General features: G+C 48.1%; 1 protein-coding gene across 3 annotated transcripts in view; it reads right to left on the reverse strand.

Moving 5' to 3' along the window:
- The window catches only part of kif13bb (kinesin family member 13Bb), a gene marked incomplete at its 5' end in the record, with an annotated part of 71,813 nt that overhangs the window by 28,792 nt on the left and 23,442 nt on the right, over positions 1-19,579 (reverse strand). For all 3 annotated transcript variants that reach the window (XM_042332919.1, XM_042332918.1, XM_042332920.1), the window contains 13 exon segments: positions 184-346; positions 2,132-2,339; positions 4,571-4,761; positions 5,277-5,363; positions 6,105-6,235; positions 6,954-7,088; positions 7,690-7,800; positions 9,419-9,631; positions 13,230-13,341; positions 14,488-14,600; positions 15,275-15,409; positions 15,924-16,011; positions 19,167-19,347. In XM_042332919.1, the coding sequence (XP_042188853.1) occupies positions 184-346; positions 2,132-2,339; positions 4,571-4,761; positions 5,277-5,363; positions 6,105-6,235; positions 6,954-7,088; positions 7,690-7,800; positions 9,419-9,631; positions 13,230-13,341; positions 14,488-14,600; positions 15,275-15,409; positions 15,924-16,011; positions 19,167-19,347 (1,868 nt within the window).

Consider the following 19,579-nt stretch of genomic DNA (forward strand, 5'->3'; position numbering starts at 1 on the left):
GTCACACACTGATAGTCTGGCTGAGTCTGTCAGTCACACACTGATAGTCTGGCTCAGTCTGTCAGTCACACACTGATAGTCTGGCTCAGACAGCCAGTCACACTCTGGCTCAGAGGCAGGAGCTGGTGGGTTTCAGCACATGGAGGCTTTGACCTGACAGGCAAGGCTGGGGGAGACCCTCACCTTCTGGTTAGCGTCCAGGCTGGAGGTTGGTATCTGCAGCGTCACCTGATATTCCGTCTTCTTCTCCATCTCCTCAGCAATGAAGTTAGCCTCACGGACAGAGAGGTTGGCTTTAGCGATCTGCTCTCTCAGCTTCATCAGGCTGTGGTGGAGCATTGCCTCCCTGGTACAACATCACACCACAGTTACACACACGTGAACACACACACACAGTTATACAATTATACACACTTGTACACACGCACACTTACAGTTACACACAGATGAACAACACCACACACACAGTTACACACATTCTTTCAAAACTACCCGGCAGATGTGGAGTCCTAAAGCTCAGTGGTTAGAGCAAGCGAGACACCTGGGTTCAATTCTAGGCAGGTCAGGGCGAAACCTTGGGCAAGTTTCCTTAGTCCACACACCTAATAATAATTCCTCAAGAAAAAACAATAATAAATTGGTCATTTTCAATCTACGACTGTTTGTGGGACATTGCTGTGCGCAATTGGCTGCCGCGTTTCGCCCACAAATATACAGTCAATTTACTTTACAGTATATCCTGTGAAGCGCTTTGGGACGTCCTCCCGACGTGAAAAGCGCTATATCAAATGTAAGGATTATTATTATTATTATTATTATTGGTCAAAATGTTGGTAGTAAATAGATAAAAACTCTTTCCACTGGTCAGTGAGTCAGTGACTGGAAGCCACCAATTTCAGATCAGTACCAAAAAATAGGAGAAGTCAGGATTTTTTTTAACACACACATATGCATGCATATACACATAACACACACATATACACGTGTGTGTGTATACATGCAGAGGCACACCTAGGGGAGTAAGACTAGAGAAAATAGAAGTATATCCTGATTTGCTTCCGTCAGTGCCTCCTCACCTCAGGTGCACCCCCACAGATGCCCACTCTATCACCATCCATGGATGCCCACTCTACCTCGCTGAGCCAGTCCGGAACCTTGGCTTCTTGTTTGACCCTCATCTATCCTTTTTAACCCCACATCTGTGCCATGACCCACTCTGCCTTCCCCCACCTCCGCAACATCGCCGGTTCTGCCACTGTCTCGCACCGCAGACCGCCAAAACCCTCATACACGCATTCATAACATCAAGGCTCGACTATGCAAATTCCTTGCATGTCGGCCTCCCCAACTCCTCCCTCCACAGGCTGCAGATCATCCAGAACTCTATAGCCCATGTCCTCTCCCGCACCAGGCTCCGTGACCCTCTCACCCCCATCCTCATCCGACTCCACCGGCTTCCCATCACACAGAGGATACAGTTCAAGATCCTGGTCCTCACCTTCAAAGCCCTCCATGGTCTTGCTCCCCCTGACCTCTGCGACCTCCTAACACCCTAACACCCTGTTTGCTCCCTCAGCTCAGTGGGCTCCGGCCTGCTTCACGTTCCCCCGTCTCGCCCGCCCCACCACTGGCAGGCGTGCCTTCTGCCACTCAGCCCCCACCTTCTGGAACTCCATCCCGCAGTCCTTCCGCCACCTCCTCTCTTGACTCCTTCAATACCATCCTCTTCGACCGTGCTTTTGATCACTCTCCTTCCCTCCTTGCCCTCCACCCTCCCCGATCCCGACCACTAGGTCGGGTCCGAAACACTAATTGTCCAGCGCCTTGGGATGTCCTCTCGATGTGAAAGACTCTTCACTAATGTAATTTTGTTCTTGTTACAGAGACAGATGAAGGCCTCCTTCGATGCTGCACAACTCTATCATTCTGCACACACAGATAGACAGACACACACTCACACAGATAGACGCACAGACAGACGCACAGACAGACAGACAGACACAGACAAGACAGACAAGACAGACAGACAGAGAGACACAGACAAGACAGATAAGACAGACAGAGAGACACAGACAGGCAGACAGAGAGCAGATGGATGGATGGACAGAGACCCATTGCCCCGCAGGCTCACCTCTCCTCTGTCCACTGACAGAGCCTGTGCTGGGAGGTGGGGGAGGCGAGAGACAGACGCTCCAGGCTGCGGCTGGGTTTCTCCGGGGACAGACGGCGACGGAGCTGCTGTAGCTCCTGCTCGTACCTCAGTCTCTGCTTCTCCAGCGCTGAGCGCTTCTCCTCCTCGTGCTGACGCTCCAGGCTCTGCAACACCGACTGCATCGGCCCTGAGACAGACACACACTATACACTGAGCACAGCCACCAACACACACTATACACTGAGCACAGCCACGAACACACACACTATACACTGAGCACAGCCACCAACACACACACTATACACCGAGCACAGCCACCAACACACACACTATACACTGAGCACAGCCACCAACACACACACTATACACTGAGCACAGCCACCAACACACACACTATACACTGAGCACAGCCACCAACACACACACTATACACTGAGCACAGCCACCAACACACACACTATACACTGAGCACAGCCACCAACACACACACTATACACTGAGCACAGCCACCAACACACACACTATACACTGAGCACAGCCACCAACACACACACTATACACTGAGCACAGATACCAACACAACAACAACTTGCATTGACACAGTCCCCTCATGCAGTGTAAGGTCCCAGAGAGCTTAACAGTGGCGGAGCACTGGCGGAGCCGGGAGGAGGGAGGAGCTGACCGTGGGACCCCGTGGTTGGGGTTGACGAGGAAGGTCTTCAGGTGCGATCTGAAGATGGGGAAGGAAGGGGGAAGGCAGAGAGATTGAGGGAGGCAGTGATACAATTCTTGGGGTGTAATGGCTGAAAGCGTGGCCGCCGATGGTGGAACGGAGAGCACGAGGGTACGTGTAGGAGGCTGGAGCCGGGTAAGTGAAGGGGTGGGTAAGACGCTGGTAGTGGAGTTGTGGGGAAGTGCCAAGGCGCGAACTGATTTGGAGATGTTCTGTGATAGGGAGCTAGTGGAGCCTAGTGAGGATTGGTGTGATGGGGTTCAGAGTTTAGTGTGGGTGAAAGTACTGGAGGAGGAGTCATCCTAGAATTGTACAGCACAGAAGGAGGCCATTCGGCCCATCATGTCTGTGACGGCTCTTTGAAAAGACCTATCGAAATCAACCCCACTCCCCCTGCACTAACCGTATAGCCTTGTAAACTTGTCCTCCCCAAATAATTATCCACTTCTCTCGTAAAAGTTATTATTATCGAATTGGTTTCCACCACCAATTCAGGCTCTGCATTCCAGATCCAAACAACTCGTTGTGTGAAAATATTTCTCCTCCCCACCTCCGATTCTTTCAACAACTATTTTAATTCGGTGTCCTCGGTTTATCGACCCACCCTCCAGTGGAAATAGTTTCTCCTTATTCACCCTATCGAATCCCCTCATAATTCTGAAATCTTCCATTAAGTCTCCTCTTAACCTTCTCTGCTCCAAGGAGAATAATCCTCGCTTCTCTAGTCTTTCCTGATAACTGAAGTCCCTCGTTCCTGTGACCATCTGGTCAATCTCCTTTGCACCCTCTCCAATGCCTTGACATAATAATAATAATCCTTGCATTTGATATAGCGCTTTTCACGTCTTCTCAACATCTCAAAGCCTTCACAGAATAGACTGTAAAGTGAATTGACTGTATATTTGTGGGCGAACGCGGCAGCCAATTGCGCACAGCAATGTCCCACAAACAGTCGTAGATTGAAAATGACCCATTTATTATTGTTTTGTTTTGGAGGGATTATTATTAGGCTCTGTGTAGAGTGAGGAAACTTGCCCAAGGTTTCCCCCTGCCTGGAATTGAACCCAAGCGTCTCACTTGCAAGGCGAGTGCTCTAACCACTGAGCTACAGAACATCCTTCCTAAAGTGTGGGGCCCAGAACTGAACACAGTCTGTAGCTGAGGCCTAACCAGTGTTTTATAAAGGTTCATCATAACTTCCTAACGTTTGTATTCTATGCCACTATTTATAAAGCCTTGTATTCCGTTATGCTTTTTTAACAGCTTTATCTACTTGTACTGTCTTCAAAGATCTAGTTGTATGACCTCCCAGGTCCCTCTATTTCTTCAGTTGAGTTCTCAACTAGCTGCAGTTTGCGGATAGTGGAGCTGAGGAGACTGGCGAGGAGGGCATTGGAGTAGTCAAGCCGAGAGATGAGGATCGCAATTCCAAGAGTTTGGGCTGTTACACAAGACCCAGGCAACACAACGCCCGAGTTAATTGCTTCTTATTGCTGAGTTTAGGGGGCTGGGAGGGGAGAGATGACTGAAAGCATGGTCAGAGAGGTAGGTCTCGAGACCGACCTCAAAGAAAGCAAGGAAGCGAGTGAGTTGGAAGGAAGGACGGAGTGAGGGAGGGTGTGGCTCTGGGAGAACCGGAGAACGGGGCGGAATAGTAATAATAACTAAAGGAAAGGTTTCTGTACCATTGTTCCCCAGAGCCTTCATGGTGACCTCCATCTGGGCAAACTCATAGTTGTAGCTGATGTCACTGGAAGCCTCGCTGGTGGTGTCCCCGTCCACATCCAACTGCTCACTGCTGTTACTGAGCTTCATCACATTGTCCCTCTCCCCCTCCTCACAGCCCCTTCGCACTCTGGCCTTTGGCAAATTAATTCTATTGAAAGAGGGAGACAGGGGAACAATTACTGTACACTGAGCGGGGTCAACAGGCCTCAACTCACATCCCAATAGGTCTCAACTCAGGTATATATCATAATAATCCTTACGCTTGATACAGTGCCTCATAGAATATATTGTAAAGTTAAATGACTGTATATTTTGTGGGCGAAACGTGGCAGCAGTGTCCCACAAACAGTCATGGATAGAGTGAACAATTTTTTTTAAAAAGTATTATTACCCCCGAAAAATGATCCGCCAATCGACTAACAACCGGGTTCCTACTGACTGCTGGTAAACAGAGACGTGTGGAGTAAGAAAACTTGCCTAAGGTTCGTCCTGCCCAGGAATCAAACCCAGGACCTCTCACTAGCGAGGCGAGGGCTGTAACCACTGGGCTACAGGACTCCAACAAGCCTCAGCTCATCACAAGGGATAATTAATGACTGGGTTCCTTTTCTCTGTATCTGTTACTATCGTTACTACTGATGCTGTTCGTGCAGGAACCTTTACCTGAAGAAGTGGTTGTTCCCCCAGAGGATGCGGTCACCGTGGTGCAGCTGGACTGGGCTGGTCACCATACAGCCGTTCACAAAGGTCCTGGGGAGAAAACAACAGGTTTAACACACACACAGCACAGGAGGAGCCAACACATTCATTCACAATCACCTCACTGGCCCTGAGTCTGGGAAACACAGCATCATCAAGTCAGGGCCAAACTTTTAGCTACGGGTCCTTTTACCGTCCTTTAATAGTTGATCTTACGAAGGCCGTGTCACCATCAGCGGACGGGGTTTCTGCCCCCACCCTTTGAAACTCCATCCCAGTCTCTTCGCCTCGCTTGCTCCCTCGCCTCCTTTAAGGCAGACCTTCATCTTCGGTCGCGCCTTAGGTCACCTCCTACCTCCCCTGCCCTCTCATTCCTCCTGATCCCAACCCGAAGATCGGGTCCAAATCCCTGACTGTCCAGCACTTTGGGACGTCCTCCCGACATGAAAGGCGCCGTGCAAATGTAATTTGTTGTGTAAACAGGGATGTGGATTTAGTGGCTCATGTTTTAGATTCTCTGTCACCAGTTGCGATTTCCAGATAGCAGGAATGTCCTGCTGCAGAGAGGGGAGAGTCAGTCAGAGAGAGGGGGCAGAAAGAGAGAGTTGGGGGGTGTGGTGGGTGGGGGGAGAGACGGCAGAGAGAGAGGACGAGACAGAGATAAGAGAGTTGGAGGGCAGTAGAGAGAGAGATATGTCAGAGAGCAGAGCAGAGCGAGGTCAGAAAAAGAGGGAGAGTGTGGACATTGAAGGAGAATTTCTCCCCTGTGAGTTTCCACTGACAGCCCCTCACCTGGAGTTTGGCTTGGGTGTGAGGATGACAGTTCTCTCGGCAGAGATATCGATGAGGCAGTGAGCAGGCAGTATTCCCATTCCACATAACTGGATATCCTGGGAATCATCCGATCCGACCAGCGTGTGATTCTGTCACCATCCACAACAGGAAAAGCGTAATAATCCTCACATTTGATACAGCGCCTTATCATGGCGTTGAGATGCCTAAAAGCGCTTCACAGAATATACTGTAAAGAGAATTGACTGTATATTTTGTGGGCGAAATACAGCAGCCAATTGCACACAGCAGCGTCCCACAAACAGTCGTGGATTGAGTGATAAAAATTTTTTTTTTTTAAGGAATTATTACCCCCGGAAAGCGATCCGCCAATCGACTAACAATTGACTAAGCGATCCGCCAATCGCCCAGGTTCCTACTTATTTCTAGGTAAACAGAGGAGTGTGGAGTAAGGAAACTTGTCCAACATTTTGCCCTGCTCTGGAATCGAACCCAGGTCTCTCGCTTGCGGGGCGAGCTTACTAGCCGTTAGGCTACAGGACTCCACGTATATACTCTAAAGTGAATTGACTGTGTATTTTGGATAAACACAGCAGCCAATCGCACACAGCAGCATCCTACAAACAGTCCTGGATTGATGACTAATTTTTTTTAAAGAAATCAAAATGAAAAGCACACTCCCTCCCTCCGCTCCCCTCCCTCCCCAGAAAACTAAGCCGCAAGCCCGGTCTCTGAGGGTGACTGTTGCTGTTACACAGGTTTGATTTGGGGTCCAACATTAAGGAGGGTAAAAACCGGGTTGGTTGAGGGGGGCAGTGAGGACTGTGATCATTCATCAGTAACCATTACCTTCAGATAGTAAACCAGCAGCTCGTTCAGGGCCGGATCGGCATTCAGATTCACCAGGAAACACTTGTCATCTCCCACCTTGATTCCCGAGGACTGGAGAGAGATCCCGAGGCTCTCGAGCTGTCTCTGCCGTTCCTGTGGGTGTGGAGGGCACAGCGTTCAAACAGACACTCATCATAGCAGCACTTTCCCTTTACAATGTCACAGTGATCTTACACCTTAACATCAGTCACTGAAATTAAAACAAATTACATTTCAATGTCGAGAGGACATCCCAAGGCGCTGGACAGTGAAGGGTTTGCCCCAGAGGAGCGGGTTGGGATCAGGGAGGGTGGAGGACAGTGAGGGTCGGGGTAGAAGGGTGGTGAAGGGGAAGGTCTTGAGACACGCCTTGAAGGAGACAAGCGAGGAGGTGAAGCGAAGGGACTTTGGGATGGAGTTCCAGAGGGTGGGGGAAGAGAGGCTGAAGGTCTGACTGCCAATTGTGGGGCGAGTGGAGGGAGTGGATAGGTTGATATGATATTAATATGTGGTCAGGTCACACCTGGAGTACTGTTAGTCTAGTCGGGGGGACAGAGTATGTTGCACCCCTCCACCTGATGGTAATAGCCAAGTGTCTGTGCCTTGGGCAATGTTATGTTGGTGAAGCCTAACCCCCAAGTGGTGACCAGTCTCACAGTCAGTTCTCCTGTGGACAGAAGCTAACATGGCTACAGTTCAGCTCAGCTCCACCTACCTGCGCGATCTCCTCGGTCTTCCTCAGCTTCTGCTCCCACGTGACCGTCATCTCCTGAATCAGCTTCTCCGACTCCTCCAGCCGATCATTCAGCTCAGGGGCTTTCATTGCCTGGCAACAGGGAACCAAACACTGGGTCACAAGCAGTTACTTCCCATTAATCTGACCTGGAGTAAGAGATGCAGCTCACTGTGTGTTACAGAGAAACCCAGACCCTCCGGTGGTCTTATCCGGCCTTCAGATGAGACGTTAAACCGAGGTCCCGCCTGTCCAGGTGGATGTTAAAGATCCCGCCGTGCTATTCGAAAAGCCGCTGTCCTGGCCGACAATCCCTCAGATACAATTGGTCACTCACTGTTTGTGAGACATTACTGGGCTCAAATTGGCTGCCACGTTCGCCCACAAAATACACAGTCACTACACTTTAGAGTAAACCCTGTGAAGCGCTTTGGGACGTTGTCCCGAAGTGAAAGGGGTGATACCAAGTGCAAGGATTATTACTATTATTAGTGTTAGCCTAACTCAAGCCTCACGTCAGGACGTGGAACCCATCCACTCCAATAATAATAATAATCCTTGCATTTGGTGCAGGGCTCTTCATGGCAGGAGGGACAATACAACACAAAATTACATTTCTATAGCACCTTTCACATCGGGAGGATGACCCAAGGTTCAAACTGCTTCACACAATTTTCTTTAAAGTATAGTGACTGTGTACACTGTGTAGGCAATAGCAGCAGCCAATTTGTGTGTTGTAATGTCCCCCAAACAGCCATGACCAGTTTTATCTGGGAGAAACTCTCTTCTCTTTTCGAACAGGGCCGTGAGATCTTTAATGTCCACCTGTACAGATAGGCACAGACGGGACCTTGGTTTAACGTCATTTCATTAGAGCGGAGAAGGTTGACAAAAGGATCTGATAGAACTGTATAAAACCCTGAGGGGTTTTGGGAGGATAACATTTTAGGGATAACATCACAGAATGCGAGTGTGTATTTTATAGGCGAAACTCAGCGGCCAATTGCACACAGCAGTGTCCCTAACAATATACAATCAATCTGAACTTTACAGCATAGAACGTCCAATGGCTATTGACAGAAGCAGCATCACAGCACACACAGGCCATGACATGAGGTCCATCAGCTCAGTGCTGCTCTATTTCTCCACATGAACCATCTAGTAACTCACTCTCTCACTGGCTCACTATATATAACCTTTAGTCTCCCACCTCCCTGACATGCACTGAATTCTCTTGTGAAAGAATCTGTGGCCTCTCCCTTCACAGCACGGTCATCTCTCGCAGTGAACTGCCAGCAATGTTGTGATTATTAATCTGTTGGCTTGAAGGTCACAGCCCACCAAGGCACACAGCACACAGTGAGCCAATGCTGTCTTTCCCAGACACAGACTGCTATCTCAAACATTCCCCACATAGCAGCCAGCATCACACTGGGCTCAGTGGGCAGCGTTCTGGCCTCTCGAGCCAAACTCATTGTGAGTTTGAGCTCCACACCACAACCTCGTCTGGGGCTGACATTACAGTGCAGTACAGACAGACAGACAGAGAGAGGGGGGAAAGGAGGGAGGGAGCATTGCATTAATGGGAATAACCTCTCCATCTACCCTAACAAGCCCTGGTCATTTTATGCCCTTCAATCCCTGGGGAATAAGGAGGTCGGGGAGGTAGTTGCTCAGTGTTGGCCAGGACACTGTGAGACGCTCACTGTACCTCAGCTCTGGTCAGCTGTTCCCGCAGTTTCTCCACCTCCTCACGGAGCTCCCTGATGATGGTGGCGTTGGGATCCTCGTTCACCACGGCGTGGTTGATGATGTTTTTGGCTCTGTCCGCATAGCGCAGCGTGGACAGCGTCTCATCGTAATTGTCTGCGGAAGGGCTGACTGTGGCGATCATCGCTGTCTTACTGTTGCCGCCCAGGCTGTCCTACAGTGAGAGAAACAAGATAAAATGTCAAAACCTCTGTTTATGAGCAGTTAATAGGACACAGTTAGTCGATTGGCGGATCGTTTTTACGGGGGTAATAATCCCGTATAAAAAATTGGGTCAGTCAATCCACGACTGTTTTTGGGACGCTGCTGTGCGCAATTGGCTGCCATGTTTCTTCCACAACAGTCAATCCACTTTACGGTATATTCTGTGAAGCGCTTTGAGATGTCTTGAAGACGTGATAAGACGCTGTATCAAATACAAGGATTATTATTATTAAAACTGTGACAATAAAGGCAGATTCTTGCCTTTTGTACACTACCTATATTGTTGAATGCAGTTCTGTAGTTGGCTGGAGCACTCACCTCTCAAGTGAGAGGACCCGGGTTCGATTCCCGGGCAGGACAAAACCTTAGACAAGTTTCCTTACTCCACACACCTCTGTTTACCCAGCAGTAAGTAGTCGATTGGTGGATCACTTTCTGAGGGAACTGGTTTCTGCCGGTGTGGTTAGCAAGTGGTCTAGTGTTCTGGGATATTCCTAGACACCAGGTTACAGGTTATCAATTGGTACCTGTGAGTGTGGTTACTGTTTGGGCAGCAGCCTCTACCCTAAACACACCCTTCAGATACCAAGAGCAACCATTATATTGCTGAATGGTCTCAGAACCACAGAAATATACACGTCTCCCTCGAGAACATTCCTTTCAGTCCCACGTACCTGCCCTTTCCCCACTCCCTGTAGCTGACTCTTTTTAAGGTGACAATCTATGTTCCTCTTGAACCAAATTCGGATTCTGGTCAATCACTGCTCCCGGCAAGACATTCCATAACCTAACCACTGTGTGTGTGATATTTGCTTGTTTACTCACTACAGTATCTTAATTGATGCCTCTGGAAACTCATCGACTAGTGGAAATAATGTCTCCCTATTGACTCTATCAAAATCCCTCATCAGTTTAAAGACTTCTATCAGATCACCCCTCAACGTGCTTTGTTCCAATGGAAAAAAATCATTGCTCCAATTAAAGCACCTCACAGGGATTTAATAATCCTTCCGTTTAATATAACTTTCACATTGGGAGGACGTCCCAAAGTGCTTCACAGGACACACCATAACGTGTAGTGTATGTGTTTTGTAGCAGCCAATTTAGAGAGAAACTCCCTTATCTTTCTGAAATTGTGCCATTGGATCTTTATCATCCGTGAACAGGCACAGTCTGCAACTCGATTTAATGTCTCATCAGAAGGACGGCACCTCTGACAGTGTAGCGCTGCCCCAGCCCAGTACTGGATTGCTGGCTAGTGAATTTGTAGGCAAATGCAATAGCCATTTGGCTCACTGAGTGATCTCACAAATAGCCATTAATGACCAATTTTATTTGGTGGATTGTTGGTCAGGTCACTGGGAGAAACTCCCTTCTGTTGTAGAAGGTGTAATAAAGTTCTTCCTTCCTCTCTTTATTTCTCAGTTTCTCTAATGCACAGCCAACAACCGTCCTTCAGATGAGACGATAAACCAAAGTCCCGTCTGCCTGTTCAGGTGCACATTAAAGGTCCCGCGGCAAAGAGAAGGGAGTTTTTCTCTCTCTCTATGTCCTGGTCAACAATCCCCAGATAATACTGGTCACTCACTCCATGGCTGTTTGTGAGACACTGCTGTGTGCAAATTGGCTGCCAAGTTCACCAACAAAATACACTTTACAGTATATCCTGTGAAGTAATTTGAGACGTCTCAATGATATGATAAGGCGCTGTATCAAACGCAAGGATTATTATTATTATAGCAAACCAAATTGGACAGGTTCCAGCTAAGTGATGGTGTTAAACTGTGCTGCCAGCCTGTGGCTTTGACAGAGTTAAAACTACAATGACTATTCCCGGATGCTGACTTAAATCAATAAGTTTCTTGAAGCTGTCCTGGTCTCAACATTCCATCCCCTAAATATCCCCTAATAGCTCCTAAACTCACTGGGACCAAAGTACATTGAAATATCTCAAAGAACTGCATAGCTCTGGGCTGCAAATAGTTACTGCACAGCGAGAAGGAACAGACAATGATTTACAGAATTAAATGTTTACAGGGTTTACCGGAAATACCAGAGACAGGGAGAGACAGAGAGAGAGAGAGAGAGAGAGAGAGGGAGAGAGAGTGCGAGTGAGACAGGAATAGGACAATGTACAAATTAATTTACGCTTAGATTTTCATTTTAGATGGAATCCTGCAAACCATCACCTCAGGATTGTATCTGAATGTGAATTAGAAGCATTTCTGTGCTGTATCACACTACATGATAAGGAAGCTTTGTGTCACATCACCTCAGTTCAGGGGGCAGCGCAAGTGAAGGGCGCTATATAAATGCAAGTTGCTGCTGTTGTTGTCGAACCCTCGCCTGTGCGACAGAAGATTATGTGTGTGTGTATGTGGGGGGGGGGGGGGGGGTGTGTAAGCCTCTACAATAGGGCTTGAGCTCAGTGTCGAGGCTGACATCCCTGTGCTGCACTGTTGAGAGGTCCTGTCCATCACTAAGTCACTGTCCTGGCCGCCTGTTCGGGTGGATGTAAATCCAGTCCCATGATCCAACTGGTAAAGAGAAGCGATTTCTCCCGTTGGGATTATTACACTAGAGATCTCGACTACGTGATAAAGCCCAATATCAAATCCAAGGGTTATTTTGATGTCGATGACTAATGCCAGATACTTTGAGATGTATCAACATGATTAGCTGCTTCAAGAAGCCTCATCGTATCTTGTAGAATAATTCAGAGCAGCAGTAAATTGAATGAGGGTGTGAAGTCGCAAGTCAGACTGGCTCAGTCAGTAGCTCTCTCACTTCTGAGTCAGAAGGTTGGGAGTTCAAGACCCTACATTGGAGGTTTGGAATCACAGTCTATCTAAGCTGACACTCCAACACAGTGATGGCTGGGGAGGGGGGGGGAAAGCACTGCATCATTGCGGGAGGTGCCGTCCTACAAATGATACATTAAACCCGAGGTCCCGTCTGCCTGTTCAGGTGAACATTAAAGATCCCGCGGCACTATTCGAAAAGAGAAGAGAGTTTCTCTCTCGCCGTGTACTGGCCAACAACCTCCCAGATAAAAAGTTGGTCGCTCACTCGGTGGCTGTTTGCACAAAGCACTTCCAGTATATCCTGTGGAGCATTTTGAGACAATCGCAATGTGATCGTGTACGATATCAACCGCAAAGATTATTATTATTATTAGTTGCGAGGTCAGGGAAGCTCCTGTGATACCTCCAGTGCCACGTTACACGGAGGGGAGAGACCAGCCTGTCACCAGTGACACCAGACAACGGGACTGACAAATGCAAGTCGCTCAGGATGTAAAGTCGTGCAGGCGGATAGCGTAGTGGTTTGCGTGCTCGCCAGCCGCCAGCTGGACCACCCTGACTGAAGTCTTAGTGACAAGTTAACCAGGTTGTCATCAGGGCTTCGCTGTATATATAGCGCTCTTCACACAGGATAAGGTCTCAGAACATGACAATGTACGCGTCCATCTCTATCTCTCTCCCCGCCAGCCCTGTATCAGTGGCAGTGAAGCTCTGAGCCGTGGCACTCAGCTCTCAGTGGGTTACCTTGAGCAGCCAGGTCAGCACCGAGTCCCGGTACGGCACAAACTTGTTCCTGTTCTTGCCGGCGGCCTGGTCAGCCAGAGCCGAGATCACCAGGCCCAGCGTGGTCAGCGATCTGTAACAACAACACGGCAAGTGGGTAAATCATCAGCACATCATCATCATCCTCCTCCTCCTGCTGCTCCCAAAGCAAAGTCCAGCTCCTTCACACAGGAGCCAGGCAGATACTTGTAAACTATCTTTTAATGGGATTGAAATAGTAAATTCCAGACCAATAATAAAAATAATAAACCTTACATTTGATATAATGTCTTATCACATCATTGAGACGTCTCAAAGCGCTTCACAGAATAATAATCCTTGCATTTGATATAGCGGTTTCCAGAATATACTGTAAAGCGAATTGAATGAATATTTTGTGGGTGAAACACAGCAGCCAATTGCACACGACAGCGTCCCACAAACACCTGTGGATTCAGTGACCATTTGTAATGCTGCAGTCAAAGAAACGTCCATCTGCTCCTTCAGACAGGAGCCAGGCAGATGCTTGTAAACTATTCTAAATGGGATTGAAAAAATAAACCGACATCATTACTTTAGGATGTATCACAAGAGGACACAGGGTTAGAGGTGTAAAGGGCAATTTCAGGACAGACACCAGGAAGTGTTTCTTTATCCAGAGGGTAATTAACGACTGGAACTGGGTTACCAGGGAGAGGGGTTGAGGCCAGGACACTGGGACTCATTTAAAAAGCAGCTTGATGATAATAATCCTTGCTTTTGACTTCCATTGCTCCAACAACAGCAACAAATTACATGTGTACAACGCCTTTCACATCGGGAGAGCGTCCAAAGGCAATCGGGATTTGGATGCAAGCTGAGTGTTGGGATCAGGAGAGATGGAGGGCAGGGAGGGCGCGGTCGAGGAGGAGGGTCCAGAGACGTGTCTTGAAGGAGGCAGGAGAGGGAGCGAAGGAACAAAGGGTGGGGCAGAGAGGCTGCAGGCCCGACAGCTGATGGCGGGGGACAACAAGAAGAAATTACATTTGTATAGCGCCTTTCACGTCATTAGGACGTGAAGCAGGCCAGAGCCCGCTGAGCGGAGGGAGTGGACGGGTTGATATGGAGTTAGCTGGTCAGAGTTAGGAAGGAGCAAGGCCATGGAGGGCCATGAAGGCAAGGACGAGGATTTTAAACTCCAACATCACAGTAATTCCCAGACAGCCGGGGTGAAAACATGAGCGTTTCACTGAGAACTCACTTATTGATGTTGCTTCCTTCCTTCAGCCTGTCACCCACTGCTCCACTCTTTGCTGCTCTTTCACTGCCCGCCAGGTCCACGAGGCTCAGCTTACTCACCTTCTCACCGGACGTCTGGAGATAGAAGAGCTCGCAATTATTATGTGAGGGACCCGTAGTGTGGTGGTTAGAGCGCTCGGCTCGCAAGCGAGAGGACCCATGTATGTTTCCCGGCAGAGCGAAATGTTAGGCAAGTTTCCTTGCTCCATACGCCTCTGTTTAGCAAGCAGTAAGTAGGAACCTGGTTGTTAGTCGATATGTGGATCACTTTCCGGGGCTAATAATCCCCCTAAAAAAATTGTTCACTCAACAAATGATTATTTGTGGGACACTGCTGTGCGTAATTAACTGCTGTGTTTTTCCCACAAAATACAGTCAATCCACTTTACAGTATATCCTGTGTAGCGCTTTTAGACGTCTCGAAGACGTGATAAGGCTCTATATCAAATGCAAGGATTATAATTATTATTTTAGGAACAGAGGAAAGCCCTTTGGTCAATGCAGCCTGTTAATTGGATCACAGCGGGGGGTCAAAAGGGAATTTGTCCAGGACTGAAGACGGGCAAAGAGGGGACGAGTGGAGGGACTGAGCGGGAGGGGCTCTCTGCTCAAGTGGAGTATGTTCTTATTATCTCTGGATACAGTGTATGGTTTGGGACATGACATGTGCATGTAACTGCCAGGATGGTGGAAGTCGAACTGGATGGACCTCGGTCTTATTTCGCCAGCAAATGGTTCTGTTCTCTCACCCCAGACTGGAGATCGTACAGTGTGTGTGTGAGGATGATGTTGAAGACCGCGTGGGAGCGGCTGCTCTCCTCGTTCATGTTGGTCGCGGCGACGGTTCGGGACTTGTTACCCTCTGACATCAGAGACTCAATGTCCTGTTGGAACAAAATTTCTCACTCAGAGAGTCCAAGAGCCATTACATTTCCCATAGCTCCAGATCCATCCAACAGTCCCTCCCATCACTCCCTCCCTCGCCTCCTTCAAGGTCCATCCCAAGTCACTCCTCTTCGACCATGCGTTCGGTCACCCTCCTACCGATCCCGTCCCAGCTCTCCACCTCTCCTGATCCTAACCCCCAGCTCGGGTCCAAATCCCTACCTCGGGACGTCCTCCCTACATGAAAGGCGCTGCGTAAATGTAAATTGTTCTTTAATTACGGATTCTTGTTGTTGAAATTACGGATAATTTTGCCCAGTCTCCATTTTGTCCCACTTCCTGCTCTTTGTCTGTAGCCTGACAACTTCCAGCTCGTTAGGATGGTGGTTCCTGTGCATCGCAGGAGCGACTAACTGCCACTGACATCACATTACATCGCAAATATAAGGATTGTTATGATGATGATGATGTGATCGCATGGCCTGCAGGAAGCTGTTTGAATCCATTGCTTACCTTATAACTTGCCACAGCCAGTCGGGACAAGCCATCCACATATGGACCCAGAACCTTGTGCTCTCTCACCTTCAAGGTTTGACGACTTCTACATCACCAACACCAAACAAAGAGAAGATAAAGAGGTCAGAGTTCAAGGGTAGGTTTGGGTGGGGCAGGTCTCTGACACACGTGGAAACCCATCACTGCGTTTAACCCGACTGAGATTTACAGATGTATACAAACTACAGAGTGCCACAAAATCATGTTACCCCCATGTTGGAGTCCTGTAGCTCAGTGGTTAGAGCACTCGCTTTGCAAGTGAGAGACCTGAGTTCAATTCCAGGCAGAGGGCGAAACCTTGGGCAAGTTTCCTTACTCCACACAGAGCCTAATAATAATCCCTCCAAAACCAAAAACAATAATAAATTGGTCATTTTCAATCTACGACTGTCTGTGGGACATTGCTGTGCGCAATTGGCTGCCGCGTTCGCCCACAAATATACAGTCAATTCACTTTACAGTGTGTTCTGTGAAGCGCTTTGGGACGTCCTCCCGACGTGAAAAGCGCTATATCAAATGCAAGGATTATTATTATTATTATATTTTCTCCTATAGCGCATTCACCAACAACTGAAACGTGTGGAAGAATGATGATCATTCTACATAGAAATATTTCACTGTATTCAGTACAAGTGTTTAACTGTAGTTAGATGGGTTTGAGTGAGTGAGCGAGGGAGGGAGGGAGCGAGTGATTGAGCGCCATCATTTTCATGGCAGATAATGATTCGTTGCCATGTTTGGGGTGACATCTGGATGGAGTCAGTGAGGAGATGAAATGAATCTGTGGCAGCGTGTTTCAGCTCCTCCACAGTCTTATATTCCTGTTTTATAACGAGGGGGAAGGAGGGAGTAACAGGACTTTGTGGGCACCCAGTAAATATGGGAATATCCCTGCGTCTCGCATGGATTGCGCAGTCTCTCCCTGGAGGGGCACACCCCGCTTACCTAATTCCGGAGAGTATTAGCGCACATTGGCAAGATCCAAAGCGTGTGTGTTAGGGTAACTGCTGGAGCAACATCATTCAATTGGGCCCGGTCACTGTGCTACACAGCAACCACCTGCATTAATATCTTGGCCTTCACCTTGGGTATGGTCTCAGAGCTCCACAACAGGGATTGCCCTGTGTTCCACCCACAAAATAAACAGTCACTACACTTTACAGTGTGTTCTGTGAAGCGCTTTGGGACGTCCTCCTGACGTGAAAAGCGCTATATCAAACGCAAGGATTAGTATTACTATTATTCCGTGACGTGCTTTGAGACGTGATAAGGCGCAGTATCAAATGCAAGGATTATAATTGTTATTTATCTACGCTTTCAGACCATTATCAGCAAAAGCGCTGGAATTAAATAAAAAGCCACAGGAACTCAAAGGGTTAAAAAAAAGAGAGCCATAGTCATAAAGCCCAAGAGGACGAAAAGGAAACTGAGACAGCTCAGTGGTTCCCCAGCTCGGAATCGCAGGCAGCTCTGAAACATGAGAGGAGCTATAGAAATGTTTGTAGTGCCTGGTTAGTGTGATCTAATGTATGATTTATAATAATAATAATCCTTGCATTTGACATAGCGCTTTACCAGCACCTCGGGACGTAACGTAATTCCCCACGTGAAAGGCACTATACAATGTAATTTTGTTGTTGTTGTCATCACGCCGTTGAGACATCTCAAAGCGCTTCTCAGAATATACTGTAAAGTGGATTGACTGTACATTTTGTGGATGAAACGCGGCAGCCAATTGCGCACAGCAGCGTCTGTCCCACAAACAGTGTGTGGATTGAGTGATCAATTTATTTATTTAAAGGGATTATTTATTACCCCAGGAAAGGGATCCGCCAATCGGCTAACAACCAAGTTCCTATTTACTGCTGGGTATGTGAGTAAGGAAACGGGCCTCAGGTTTTGCCCTGCCCGGGAATCACTTGCGAGGCAAGCGCAGTAACCAGTACACTACAGGACTCCACAAGTCTTGTAGCATATTGGTTAGAGTATAGCAACCGTCATGTCGGAAGGACGTCCCAAAGCACTTAACAACAACGGCTTGGCACCCGAGCTGGGGGTGTGGTCGAGGGGAGGAAAAATGTCGCTGTGATAAGGCACTGTATCATTAAGAATTAATATTGCCACGTGGATGAGACCTTGGTGGGATGGATGACCTTTTTGAATAGTCTCCATTAGGCTGTGACTTTTCAGAGAACACGATGTGCCAGAATAGTGCCCACAGAGTGACACAGGCATTGCCAAGGCTGTAGCTATGTGATAGCTATATTACACCATGTGTGCAATGTGGAAGCTATTTACACAATGAGGTTACAGATAAATAGAAGGGAAGTGTAGACGTGCGTGTAATCGGTCCAGCTAAAAAATTTGAGTGAATGAAGAAAGAACATTTTTTCTTGCCTTTTCATAAACAACGTCTTAAAAGGGCTTTACAGTAAATCACTGAGAGGTGTAGCAATTGATTTTGTGGGCAAATGCAACAGCCATTTTGCACAAGGTCACGCCGTATGTTCAATTCATTCTGGATGATTGTTGGCCGGGACCCGGGAGAGTGAAACTCCCTTCTCTTTTCACCAAGTGCCAAAGGATCTTTAACGTCCACCTGAACAGGCACAGACAGGACCTCTGGTTGACATCTTATCTGAAGGACGGCACCTCTGACAATAATAGCACTTCCCCAGCACTGCATAGGAGCATCAGCTTGAACCAGTTGTAAATTTACACAAAACGGTGTCAATAGGTGTCAGTTGGTAGAGCTCTCGCATCTGAGCCAGAAGCCTGTGTGCTCAAACCCCGTATCAGGTCTTTCAACTCACTGTCAAGGCTGACACTCCAGTGCAGGGCTGGTGGTGTGCAGCATTATCACAGCTGCTGACTTTCAGATGAGACATTAAACCGTGGTCCCATCTGTCTGCTCCGGTGGACGGTAAAGCTCCTGTGGGACTCCCCGAAAAGAGGAATTTCCCTCTCCTGGTGTTCTGGTCAACAATCCCCCAAATAAAATTGGTCATTCGTTTTGTGGCTGTTTGTGGGACTTTGTTGTGTGCAATTGGGCTGCCTCCTTCGCCCACAAATACACAGTCACTCTATATCCTAGTAAATCCTGTGAAGCACTTTGAGACATCATTCCGAAATGATAAGACTGTACCATATGCCAGGATTATTATTATTATTATTGTTCCCTGTTCCCATTTACCCGCTTACCCTTTGGGGTCCAGCAGGTCCCGCACCTTCTCGTTGTAGATCTCCATGTACGACACCTCCACCTTGAAGCTTTGCTCATCGTTCTCCTCCTGTAACGTTCTCTCAAACAGTGTACTGCACAGCCGCGGGATCAGGCCTGGCTTGTCCTTTGTCCCCATCATCGTGTAGGATTTCCCTGAGCCTAACCACAGAATCCATGTTAATAATGAACCCCAACCCGACCAGCGACAGCAGATCAGGGCCGTCAAATGTGTAGCCAAATTTGTGGCATTTTGGAACTCCTTCCCCGAATCTCTCCAGCTTGCCCCCTCCTTCCCATCAGATCCAAATCCTTACTATCCAGCGCCTTGGGACGCCGTCCTGATGTGACAGGCACTGTACAGAAGTCATTTGTTGTTGTTATTTCAGATCAC

Source organism: Callorhinchus milii, unplaced genomic scaffold (genome assembly GCF_018977255.1).
Source record: "Callorhinchus milii isolate IMCB2004 unplaced genomic scaffold, IMCB_Cmil_1.0 Scaffold3, whole genome shotgun sequence".
Lineage (NCBI taxonomy): Eukaryota > Metazoa > Chordata > Chondrichthyes > Chimaeriformes > Callorhinchidae > Callorhinchus > Callorhinchus milii.